Source organism: Xenopus laevis, chromosome 4L (assembly GCF_017654675.1).
Source record: "Xenopus laevis strain J_2021 chromosome 4L, Xenopus_laevis_v10.1, whole genome shotgun sequence".
NCBI classification, from domain to species: Eukaryota; Metazoa; Chordata; class Amphibia; order Anura; family Pipidae; genus Xenopus; species Xenopus laevis.
In genome coordinates, this window is record NC_054377.1 from 20359252 (window position 1) to 20373247 (window position 13996).

Here is a 13996-nt window from a genome sequence, read left to right on the forward strand (position 1 = left end):
CAGTGATTAGCTTTTTTTTTTTTTTGAAGCCAGCTGCAAGTAGAACAATGAATGCAGCAGTTTGATTGGTTGCCATGGGTTACTGCCCATGGGCAAATTTGCCCAGTGTTGATAAATGACCCCCAATGTCTCATGGAACATTATAACTAGGCTTGGGCAAATTTGACCCGTTTCGCTTCGACAAAAATTCACCGCCAGCGAAATGTCCATTAAAGTCTATGGGTCATTTTTTGACACACAATGCCATATAAGTCTATTTTCATGGCAAAACAAGGTGAAACAATTCGCCCATCCCTAATTATAACAAACGGTCATTTAAATAATCCTTGGGATCTAGTTTTGTGTAATTTAGATATATACTCACAAGGACACTCCCAATGCCAGCAACAAGAGTCTTCATCAGGCACAGCAATTGGCTTCATTTTATTAACACAGGTGATCTCTGGTGGAGGGATGCATGTTTTTTGGACAATCTGCAGTTGACCGTTTGCACTGCATACAGCTTTCGTGCAATTACAAATCTGCCACTCTGTATGAGGCTGTAGATACAGGAAAAGGAAGTACACAAAAAAATTGTATTTAGTAGTAGTATTTATAGATTCCAGTTCAGTATAGTTCCAGTATAGTTCTTCATTTTCATAAATGCTGAATGGCCAATATTATCATTATATTGTCTACTGTTAAATCTACATAGTGAGTATTTCAGGCATAAGGCTACAAAACAAATTTGTTTCTACATACGGTATTTACATAGTAGTGTACAACCACTGTTAATAATTGGCCAAAAGCCTGGGTTTCAGTAAACAGAAAATTATTTATAAGAACACCAAAATACTTTATTCAAATGACTTTCAAATTAAAATATTGTGATTTACTGTGTAGTCCAAAGGTTCAGCCAAATATTTTAATGGGGTGGTCGCCTTTACGTTAACTTTTAGTTTGTTATATAATGGCTAATTCTAAGCAACTTGGTCTTCATTATTTATTTTTTATATTTTTTTATTTTTCTGCTGACTCTTTTCAGCTTTCAAATCGGGGTCACTGACCCTATCTAAAAAAACATGCTATGTAAGGCTACAAATGTATTGTTATTGCTACATTTGATAACTCATCTTTCCATTCAGGCCTCCCCTATTCATATTTCAGTCTCTTTTTCAAATCAATACATGGACCCTAGCAATCAGATTGCTGAATTCGCAAACTGGAGAGCTGCTCAGTCAAAAACTAAATAGCTCAAAAACCACAGATAATAAAAAATGGAAGCCAAAAAAAAAAATCGAATTAAGAGCTATTTTTTGTGTGCTTTGACTAGGGAATACTCCAAATTCGATTTGAATTTGAAAAAACGTTGAAAATTTGAATATCGAAATTTATCATGTACTGTCTCTTTAAAACGTTGACATCCACCATTTGCCATCTAAAATCTGTTAAATTGCTGTTTTAGCCTATGGGAGACCTCCTAGAACCTATTTGGAGTCAGTTGGTGGACTTTGAAAAATCAAAGTTTTTTTAGAAAAAACTTTGAATCGAATTTGATCAAAATATGATGTTACTTTGATTTGTATGATTCAAATTCGAACAAAAATTGCCTATTCACCTGGAAAAAAAAGTACATATTTTTATAAATTTTGGTTGCTCTTTTTTTATTAGAATTTTGAAGTTTTTTTTATTGGAAATTCGACCCTTGATAAATCTGCCCCTAAAAGTCAACTCAAATATAACAACCCCTTCCTGTAGGTACAGTATTTTTTGGTTCTTGTACATACGTAGACAAAAATTGTCATATAATTTTAACTGATCTGCTGTTCCAAATCTGAACCCTAAAGATTCTGCCAAATCTGGATCCTGCTCCTGCAAGAATTACTGGGATCAGAACAAATCCAGGATTTTACATCCAATGTATAGGGGCTGCATATGCAGATTGAGCCCATAAGGCATGGCATGAAGGAAAAAAGAAATACAGAGGGACAGAAAAAGTGCATTATTAACTCACATGTCTTTGCAACTATTAAAATGTCACCATGAAGACTGATAAATTGTTTATGTATGCAGTTATGTGAGATCTAATGATCTGTGGATAGAGCTGAGTAGAATTGAGCTGATTTTAAACTAAAATAAGGAATATATAAAATATATATAAAATAGGGAATGGACACAATTGTAAGAAACCCCAAAACGTTTCTTTGCTGAATTTAGTATTCTAACTAGAGCATATTTAAGTAGAACCAAAACAATGTACCAGGTTTACAGATTCTACCAACATGTGCTGTTATCCATTTGCAGATATTGACTATTTATCTGAAAACTTTAGAAGCATTTCAGTTTCAACAGCAAATTTATTTTGGCTACCATTTCCCAAACTTTCTTAGTTACTAATCAGATCTACTGTACTTCTAATGGAAGAGGTGTGTCAAATTTTGAAGTTATGTGAATTTGTTTTAACTCTAATATATTTGAATGTACTCACAACTTGAGTGGGAGGTTATTTATGAAAAAACTTGAATGTCTAACATTCGATTGAATACGAAAATCAAATCCAATTTGAATTGAATTAGAATAGAGTTTTCCTCGGGAAAAAAAAACTTGAGTGTCAGGAAGGCAATTTATACATTCAAATGGTTAAATGGTACTCTGCCATTGACTTGAAAATAAACAAGGCAGGTTTTAGGTGGCAAATATTCAAATTAGAAGTGTTTCCAGGGTTGAATATCACTTTCAAATTTACATTCCAATTGGTGCTTTTAAATTCAAATTTGTGAGTTTTGACAAAGAACCATTTTAAAATTCAAATTTACCATTCAACCTTAATAAATCTGCCCCTAAGGGGCCTGTTTACTAACATCCAGTTTTCCTTTTTTTATATAAATCACATTTTCCTGTAAAACAAAAAAATTGATATTAATTAAGTGTAAAAACCACAAAAAAAATTTTGGCCGGCAAATTGTCGCCACAGTTTTGCGAATTAATTTGCTTGAGGCTAAATGCGGAAATTCACTGCAAATTAGGGGCATGTTTACTAAGCTCGAGTGAAGGATTAGAAGGAAAAATACTTCAAATTTCGAAGTATTTTTTTGGCTACTTCGACCATCGAATTGGCTACTTCAACTTTGAATCGAACGTTTCGAACTAAAAAACGTTTGACTATTCGATGTACTGTCACTTTAAAAAAAACTTAGACCACCTAAAACCTACCGAGCACCAATGTTAGCCTATGGGGAAGGTCCCCATAGGCTTTCTAGGCAATTTGTGATCGAAGGAAAACCGTTCAATTGATGGATTAAAATCCTTTGAATCGTTCGATATTCGAAGTCGAAGGATTTTACTTTGATGGTTGAAAATCGAGGGTTAATTAACCCTCAATATTCCACCCATAGTAAATGTGCCCATTAGTGTCTGCCAAATTTATTCACCCATCACTAGTTATAAAATTAGATGGTAAGGAAGGAGGAAGAATACCTAAAGCATAAAGGTGGGGCAGGCAAGCTGAGATTTTGAATGCTTTTATTATAGGTATTACTGTTTTAATAAAAAACATAATTTTGGGTTTCATGTTCAAATTTAAAATAACTTTTATTATACAGCTTTTATATGTCTGGGTGACCGGTCTCCCTTAACATTAAATATAGACTGGATATCAGTACACAAATACTGAGAGGAACTCACCACACAAGGAGTAGTTGTTGTTTTAATCGTTGTACTTGTTGGTTTTGTCATTTTTGTAGTTTTTGGTGTAGTTGTACAAGGTATCTCAGTCGCAGGTGTTTCCTCACAACTGCCGTCACATACAACTTTGTAGCATTTTTCAAGAATTGTACTTCTTGTTATTTCCTGACCTATAAGAAGAAGTTCTTCCATTAGCTGACTGCTTACCCTTGTTATTAGTGAATGCAACTGGTTTGCAAACACATGAAAAAATGTAGTGAAAGGTGAAATTTCATCAACCTTTTTTTGAAATGCATTGGAGTTATTGGAAAGGTAAAATTACACTGCAGCTAAGGGTTTTTCAGCTCTGCAATAGTATATACAGTACATCATGTTATATAAGCTCCTTTCAACTATACTACATCTGTTCTTTATAGAAAAAGGACTTTTATATTATAATTTTTTTAGCAGCTTTTTTTTTGGTAAATTAAATTTTGTTTCAAGAATACAAACATAACATATTGAGACGTTCTTATTGTACAGTAGGATATATGAAGCCAAGCATAAATTGTACCAAATATAGATATTAATGGTCAAATTATCACCAGACAGCTTCTTTGACAGACAGAAGGAGGGTGGGAGAAACAATCTAAGTTATTGGTGTGGAAGGCAATGGGTGCATAATAATGACATCACTGATTTTTTTTTTTGGCAAAAACAGTTTGTTCATCCCTTGTCGTAATGGGTAACCATCATTCTGTATTGCTTTTGTATGCAAGTACTGTTCCCCCTTCTCTCCTGCTTCTTCTTTGATAAATAAATCTTACATGCACAAAGGGGGCTTATCTATTTATCATATTGAACTCCATTCACTGCGGAAAGGGGCTGTGTAATGTTGTACTGAATAAAGGGGGAACAAAGGGAATACCCCCTCTTGTAAAATATAAGGACATTATAAGTTACCAAGAAGTTTCATGACCATATAAAAACACGAGGCCGAAGGTCATGGAACTCCGAGGTAACTTCTAATATCGTCATATTTTACAACTGGGGGTACTTTATTTATTATAATACACAAATTTCAGTGAGTCATGTGACAGAAATGACATCAGAACTCACCGTTTATAACTGATGACATCAGAACTCACCGTTTATATGGATATAATTTACAAGATATTCATAGCTTTTGTGTATTATATATATATATAAAGAACACATAAATGTATTGATTGGTTCAAAAAAATGTTGGAACAAACCAAGCCGTGTGCCAGGAAATATACATTTTATATTGGCTGCTTTACCTGGTCTATATACAGTTCCATTATGATAGCAGGAACATTGTGTGCTGCTTGATTTGGTTGGATGGGTTCTTGTAACAGATGCTGTTAGAATAAATTAGACATTATTTACACATTGAACATTGCTAACAGGATAAAATAATGTTAAGTGAAAAAAACCATGCTGCTCATTTTAATATATCTAATTGAGGAGAATATGGATTTTTGTCTAATACAGTACATTTTAATGTACACACTGCATCTTCACTTGCTTTTTATTTTGGTCTTTCTCAAATGTAAATATTAAGGCAATAGATATTTTTTATTTCCTTTTGCCTATTCGCCAGCTCTTCTTGATCAGCTTGCAGTTACGTATTGCTGAACCTGTCTTTCAGGCTGGCTGGCTGACCACAACCTTTCTGTCCATGTTCTATAGTCTTTCTATAATTCCCTAACAAAAAGTCAATGAAGCTATGATTTAGCATTAGCAACCATTTAGAATGGTTTGCCATAACTGTGGGTTTGGCTAGATCAGTGCTGTCCAACTTCTGTGGTACTGAGGGCTGAAATCAGTGTCGGACTGACCCACCTGGATACCAGGAAAACTCCTGGTGGGCCCAGATGTCAGTGGGCCTCTTGCTTCTAACCATTTGGCCTATTTCATGGTCATTCCCTATTTCTTTATGGGAACAAAGAGGCTTAATAATAGAATACTACAGTATAGTATGTAGAGAAAAGAGACTAGGATAATAAAGAGGAGAAGATGTATTATAGAGGAGAAATGTATAATAGATGTATAATAGTTTGACAAGTGGGCCCTCAGCCTAAGGTTTTCTGGTGGGCCCCTGGCATCCCAGTCCAACACTGGATGGAATTATTCCAGCCTATGTGTCGGATGGCTAATAATGGAAGCCAGTGTTGTCCACTCCCCTTTGTTAAACCACATCCACATTAAACCACACCCATGTTATCACAATAAATGTTAAGACGATATTCACATCAATGGTAGTAAAATACCAAAAAAACAATAGTTGGTGCTCACTTATTACAGGGATATTACACATTGAATGAAAAACTTGATTGTCCTTATGATTTCAAACGTATTGTGGCGCTTCTCAACAGGTTGCAGCCCCTGTGTCAGGACACCGCATTCCAAATTTACTAAAGGGCAAAGTTGGTAACGATAGCGAAAATTCGCCAGCGTGACATTATTTTGGCACTTTGCCAATTTACTAATGGGTGCTGGTGTAAATTCGCTAGGGAAGTAGACAGACTCTAGCGGTACTTCACACCCTAACGCCAGGCGAAGTTGCTCTCTGATGAAGGGACATACAGTAACTACGCTAATTCATTAAGTTGCGGATTTAACTGAATGTTACCTCTTGCACCAGACTTTACTTCACCAGCTCAGACCAGACGAAGTGCAATAGAGTAGATAGGAGTTTCTCCAAAAATAGTAGAAAAAAAATGCTGGCGTCTTTTACTTGTATCAGGGTGATAGGCTGAAAAACATTGTAATTTTTTTGGGGGGGTACCCTCCTTCCCCTCTACATTTCCTAACATATGGCACCTAAACTATACTGTGGGCACATGTGTAGGGCAATAAAACAACTCTATTTTATTCTATTTGGGTTTCCCAGGCTTGTGTAGTGTAATGTATTTGCTGCAGCATATACGTCAATTGTACTTTAACTTGAAGCTGTATGCAAATTAGGCATTGCTACCACAACTTCACTTTGCTTGACGAATTAACACTAGTGCAACTTTGCTACCTTTCGCCTCCCTGGATGCAACTTTGGATTTAAGTGAATTTGCGCAGCCCTGGTAAATCTACACACACTTTTATATCCATATGCCTCCTCCTCTTTGGATAGCACAGAAATTCCCAACACGTGAACACTTTTGGGACCTCATAACAAGTATTAGTAACCCCCACCAGATTCACCTACCACAGGCAGAGCAGGCAGAATATGGCACACAGAGGCAGAGCATGGATCACACAGGCAGCATAGGGCAGGCAGAGTATGGCACACACAGCCAGCATAGATCAGGAAGTATATGGCACACACAGGCAGAGTAGGGCAGACAGAGTACAGAACATAAAGACAGCATAGGGCAGGCAGAGTATGGTACACTGGCAGAGTAGGACAAGCAGAATATGGAACACAGGCAAAATTGGACAGGCAGAGTATGGACACACACACAGACAGAGTAGGGCAGGCAGATTATGGTAGAGCAGGGTAGGAGATGGAGAAACCAATGAGGCTACTCTAAAGTAAATAGTACATACTGTACTATGTACAATGACACAATGCCTGTGCTGCTCCTACAGTCTGTCTAAGATATGAACAGATAAAAAATGAGGGCACTGACAGTCATAGGTGTGATCAATGCAGGTATTTATAGGTGTGAACAATCAGGGCTTTTACAGCCTGAATCTGATGAGTGAACAATACAAGAGTCAGTTGATCTCAGTTCTAAAACATTTTCAAGCAAACACAAAGGCAAGCAATCAAAGCAGCCAGACACACAGGTGGGCATGGGCCGCCAGTTGGACAGCACTGGACTAAAGGTGGCCATGCACTATTAGATCCACTAGTTTGGCGAGGTCATCCAAATGAGCAGATCTTAACCCTATATGTCCACAAACCGCCTGGATCACAGAAAAATAAAACTTGTCCAATGAATATCTGGCCGATTTTTGGCCTATCAATTGGGAGGACCCGTCGGGAGCCCCAACACAAGGGCAAATAAATTGCCAAATTGGTTTAAAGGACCAATATCGGCAGCTTTAATCTGGCCATCTTAAGCTTTAAATGTATCCAATTAATGTTGTTTTTTCTAGCATGGACTTCACTGTATGTGTGTAATATATATATACATATATATATATATATACACAACAAGTTCAACATGTGCGTTGCACACTGGCTGAGAAGCAGTGATTAAGCTGTATTGGGTGCGTTATCTCAAAATGTGGTGAGTCACTCCACTAGAAATATACATTGTCCAACAAAATCGCACACCATGATATAAAAGTTTAAAACATGGCGTTTATTTTGTAAGCATATAAACAGCCATGGTAAGCTTAAATATACTCATCCATGTGGAGATCTCATACAATGTTTTGGGTGCTTGCTGCTCCCTTTCTTAAGCTGATCTCCATGCAATGCTGAGACTACAATTCCCAGAAGCTTGCTTAAGCCCTGTGGTGTCCCATGTGGTCGGGATCAAGCCTGGATTTGTGGAAAGGTCATCTAGGCCCAGGCCTAGGGTGGCAGGATTTTAGGAGGGTGGCATTCTGCCCAACCACACCCACATTGGTTCAAAAACACTGGGGATGCGTTGGAGATACAATAATTTTTTAAATTTCCCGTGCAACAATCCCCATTGCTCCAGTCCAGATGATAAAAATTTGCACGAATAAAGGGGAGGGGAAAGGGGCGACAAACGGCAGTGGGCCTAGGGGTGCCCACTATGTAAATCTGGCCCTGGTCTGGATGACGTCACCTTTGTGCGCAGCGTAAATACGCAGTGCTAGTATGGAGGCAACAATGTCACGCTGACATTGTCACCTGTGTACTAGTGCTACTTATTTACACCGCGCTGCTGCGCACAAAGGTTGAATGGAGTTTATATTTATTTTATATTGAAGAGAGTTTATATTTATGAACAGGTGATTTGCAATAACAGATTCTTATAGGATCAATAGAAACAGAAAATTCCTTACATACACTTTTGGGTCTATTAATATTAAATATTAAAAGTATTTGAAATTCTGTTAAAATGATAGGATTACTGTAACAACTAAACAACTTGCTTTTTGACTTAATTTCAATTTCTCCATTGACTACTGCAATCACATAAATGGTTTGAATAATAAGAATTTCTGACATCAATATAAATCAGTGCACTAAAGTATATTAAAGCATTATACATTACCGCTTTAACAATGTATAAAGAGGGCAGAAATGTTAACTTAATTTCCACCTTCAAAAAAATAATTCAGCAATATTTCTGAGTATCACTTTATTTCAAAGTTATGGTGCAGCTTTTTTTAAACTTTAAATAGTGCACCAAAAATAATGACTTTTTAAAATACATATTACCTTTTGCTTTAAATCAATTTTTTATTTAAAATAAAAAATCCAAAGCACATATTACTTAGTGGCTGCACTGTAGGCCAGATGCTACAGAGCAACAATGCTGCCCATTAATACTGTGGCATTAAAAGGGTAGTTTAACTTAAATGAAACTTTCATTGGATTAAAGAAAGCAGTATTCTCAGAAAATTATTTTTTACTTAATTTTGTATTTTACATTTCTTACACCTGGAATTAAAACTGCTATCTGGTTGCTAGGGAGTAAAAATTAAGCTACAAGGTAGCTATGTGTAAGTCTGAATAAAAATGAATAGGAGATGACTAGAAAGCAAAGAAATATAACCAAAAAACAATGAGGACAATACAAATGGACCCACTATTGATTTTCTTTTGCTTGCTTAGGGTAATTAAACCCTAAGACCAGAAAACATTTATTAGTTGCAGACTGCAATTATACGAACAATAATTATTAAAATGAATGCAAAGTAATTTATAAAGACAAGTTAAAAAGTTGAAAAGCGGGGTTTCATCTATTATATGCAAAACCATAATTTAAAAGCAATGTTCTCCTTTAAGGCAAAACAACAGAAGATGGAAAATCAGATATATTTATATTGTAATTCTATAACAATAAAAGATTCTCTCTCTCTCTCTCTCTCTCTCTCTCTCTCTCTCTCTCTCTCTCTCTCTCTCTCTCTCTCTATTACAGGCAGAATATTGTAACACTGAAAAAGACAATAAACCATACTGAGAATCTGTCCCTCTGTGCCCCATAGTTCTCGATGTTAGTTGGCTAAAATTTAAATACTCATGGAAACGAATTAGCTAATGAGAACTGTACAGTCCAAAAACCTAATTATAGTTTATACATTCAGAAATTATTCTTAAACTTTTACTTCATTACTTGTACAATATTAAATATGCTTAGCAGAAATGTAGGTATGTATTGTAATAAATATTCTCTTAAAAATCAGCAACATAACTAGAGGAAGGGGGCTAGTGCGGAACGTGCAGCCAGGCCCAACCGCCCACTCCGTATGCCCGGAACCACCTGTAATCAGAACGGTAACCATGACGCACGAGCTGCCGGGGGGCCCTGAGGGGGGTGCGGGGCCCTGGCCCAATCGCACCCCTGCTCACCCAGTAGTTACGCCACTGTTAAAAATGTAATCAGAACTCTTTTATAATTAAATTGTATTCCTGCTATTCACATCTTAAAAATTTCTGTTGTTTAGTGTTAACTACTTACTTGATGCAATTTCACAAGGTCCTCTAGATGAGGTTGTGCAGCAAAAAAATGTCTTATATCCCCATATAATATTTCTGTATTTGCCACTAACATATTGGTGTACATCAGCTCAAGAAACAATAATCAATTCTGGCTGTATCATTTCGGAAGAATGTTGTAAAAACTAAGCAAAAGTGTGTTTGGTGCCAACGACTTACGTGTTGTAGTTTTTGTTGTTTTCGATGATGTCGATTCACAAGGCCCTTTAGTTGTTGTAGTCTGACAATTGTCAGCACAGTCAATATTCCAGCACAGTCCATCGCTTTCACTGCTTTCACTACTTATTCTTTGACCTGCAAGAAGTTGTTGTCTGTTTAGTCGCTTGTCCTCGTTATTATAAATTCTAGGTAAGGGTGTTATTCTCTATAGCTAAGGCATAGAATTTCTGTTTCCCTGTTTTTACTGGGGAAAGGGAGTGTAATGTTGCACTGTGTTGGGATGCATACATCATTAAAGCCTGCTCAATCTACATATATGGCATTGGAATCATGGCTCTGTGCAGTAACAACAGTCGGGTTCCTCAGACTTCCTGTACTGCCAGTGCCCTGGACCCTTGCTCTGAGTAGAATTATGCAATAGCCAAAGATGTCAAGATGTCCCTCAAACAAACTACAAAATCATTCACAACCACTTTTTGTTCCAAAATATTTAACTCAAGTTTTATCCCATATACACCTCTTATTGATTTCTATTTCTTTAAATGCAATGGAAATCCCAAATAAATGAATTGATGTAAATGTTCTTGACATTCTACCCTGAGTAATATTAAATTGCCATACATTTCCTATTTCTAGGTGTTATAGAGATATTTTTACACTGTCTATAGCAGACCTTCGGCTCAACGGAGAATCAGCCATACAAGCATTAACCGAACATGTGAAGGGCATAAAAAGCCCTCGGACTCTTAAGGTGGCAAACACCTTGAGATCTGCTTCTTTGGTGAGGCCATCAAAGGAGCGGCTTTGTGGTGGCTGATATTGTTGCTGATCCAAACATTCGGCCCACGGTCAAATGACAAGATCTTGACAGGCCCCTGTGCAGGCCCTCAACATAGGACCGCATTACCTAGCCTATGCGGCCTGAGCCCAGATGGGATTTTCAAACTGGTCTGATAGATATCTGGGAGATTTTTGGCCAGGTATCCATTCAATCAGTCGCCGGATAGGACCGGTATAATGTAAGTGAAGGTGCTAACCCCGTCTAAATGGGGCGAATTGGCAGCCAAAATATGCCCGTGCATGGCTAGCTGTAGGGGCCTTTGGAAGAACGTTTAGCCAACAGTCTGCTCACGAAAAGAAAACCTGTCCCAGAAGCCACTTCAGATAGGAAAAGAATAGAGATTGCAGAGGAGCTGAGATGATCCCCATGAGTTACGTTTACACAAAATCATTTCTTTTTTGGGGTTTAAGATCACATGAAAGAACAGGCCGACATTTTAGTATTGACTGCTTTACCTGGTCTGTAATGGTTTCTACCATGACGACAGAGACATTTTGTGGAGTGTGTTGTGGTGGTGTGCGTGGTTGTGGTTCTTGCTGTGAGAATAAATGAGAAATACATTAGACATTTCTAGCAAGAGTTGAAATAATGTTTGGTGCCAAGCAAAACCATGTTACAATATCAATGTCCCACCAATGCTATTCTGCTACGCTATGCAAATTTTGTACTGAAAGGTTGTGCAGCAAAAAAATGCCTTATATCCCCATATGGGCCTTTTCAGAATGTAGAGCGAATAGGAAAGATCCCAAACAATTTCCATTGAAACTGTGGCATTAAAAGGCACCTTTAAATTTACTTTCATTGCATTGAAGAGACCTTATTGTCGGACAATTTGCAATTCATCTTTTTTTTTTTTTTTGAAATTGTAAATTCTACCTTTCTAATGGCTTGAATTTTGACTGTTATCTGGTTGCTAGGACGTAATTAAACTAAAACAAGTCTGCTGTTTGGAAGTCTCGATATGCCGTTCACAACCTATGATAACTTCATTGAAATGTGAATTTCTCCTTTAACACAATACAAACAGGTTGAAAGGAAAACCGCATATCTTTTTTGTTTTTTACATATTTCTGTATTTGCCACTAACATATTGGTGTACATCAGCTCAAGAAACAATAATCAATTCTGGCTGTATCATTTCGGAAGAATGTTGTAAAAACGAAGCAAAAGTGTGTTTGGTGCCAACGACTTACGTGTTGTAGTTTTTGTTGTTTTCGATGATGTCGATTCACAAGGCCCTTTAGTTGTTGTAGTCTGACAATTGTCAGCACAGTCAATATTCCAGCACAGTCCATCGCTTTCACTGCTTTCACTACTTATTCTTTGACCTGCAAGAAGTTGTTGTCTGTTTAGTCGCTTGTCCTCGTTATTATAAATTCTAGGTAAGGGTGTTATTCTCTATAGCTAAGGCATAGAATTTCTGTTTCCCTGTATTTACTGGGGAAAGGGAGTGTAATGTTGCACTGTGTTGGGATGCATACATCATTAAAGCCTGCTCAATCTACATATATGGCATTGGAATCAAGGCTCTGTGCAGTAACAACATGGGAAGGGCATAAAAAGCCCTTGGACTCTTAAGGTGGGCAAACACCTTGAGATCTGCTTCTTTGGTGAGGCCATCAAAGGAGCGGCCTTGTGGTGGCCGATATTGTTGCTGATCCAAACATTCGGCCCACGGTCAAATGACCAGATCGTGACAGGCCCCTGTGCAGGCCCTCAACATAGGACCGCATTACCTAGCCTATGCGGCCTGAGCCCAGATGGGATTTTCAAACTGGTCTGATAGATATCTGGGAGATTTTTGGCCAGGTATCCATTCAATCAGTCGCCGGATAGGACCGGTATAATGTAAGGGAAGGTGCTAACCCCGTCTAAATGGGGCGAATTGGCAGCCAAAATATGCCGTGCATGGCTAGCTGTAGGGGCCTTTGGAAGAACGTTTAGCCAACAGTCTGCTCACGAAAAGAAAACCTGTCCCAGAAGCCACTTCAGATAGGAAAAGAATAGAGATTGCAGAGGAGCTGAGATGATCCCCATGAGTTACGTTTACACAAAATCATTTCTTTTTTGGGGTTTAAGATCACATGAAAGAACAGGCCGACATTTTAGTATTGACTGCTTTACCTGGTCTGTAATGGTTTCTACCATGACGACAGAGACATTTTGTGGAGTGTGTTGTGGTGGTGTGCGTGGTTGTGGTTCTTGCTGTGAGAATAAATGAGAAATACATTAGACATTTCTAGCAAGAGTTGAAATAATGTTTGGTGCCAAGCAAAACCATGTTACAATATCAATGTCCACCAATGCTATTCTGCTACGCTATGCAAATTTTGTACTGAAAGGTTGTGCAGCAAAAAAATGCCTTATATCCCCATATGGGCCTTTTCCAGAATGTAGAGCGAATAGGAAAGATCCCAAACAATTTCCATTGAAACTGTGGCATTAAAAGGCACCTTTAAATTTACTTTCAGTGCATTGAAGAGACCTTATTGTCGGACAATTTGCAATTCATCTTTTTTTTTTTTTTTGAAATTGTAAATTCTACCTTTCTAATGGCTTGAATTTTGACTGTTATCTGGTTGCTAGGACGTAATTAAACTAAAACAAGTCTGCTGTTTGGAAGTCTCGATATGCCGTTCACAACCTATGATAACTTCATTGAAATGTGAATTTCTCCTTTAACACAA

General features: G+C 37.5%; 1 protein-coding gene across 1 annotated transcript in view; it reads right to left on the minus strand.

Moving 5' to 3' along the window:
• LOC121402878 (intestinal mucin-like protein) overlaps positions 1-10570 on the minus strand; it is a 28996-nt gene extending 18426 nt beyond the window's left edge. Inside the window, exons 1-4 of the mRNA XM_041589603.1 lie at positions 10469-10570; positions 4944-5024; positions 3664-3891; positions 365-539 (exon numbers count right to left, since the gene is read on the minus strand). Coding sequence (XP_041445537.1) covers positions 365-539; positions 3664-3891; positions 4944-5024; positions 10469-10570 — 586 coding nt within the window. The remainder of the gene's footprint in view (positions 1-364; positions 540-3663; positions 3892-4943; positions 5025-10468) is intronic.
• Between the last annotated feature and the right edge of the window lie 3426 nt (positions 10571-13996).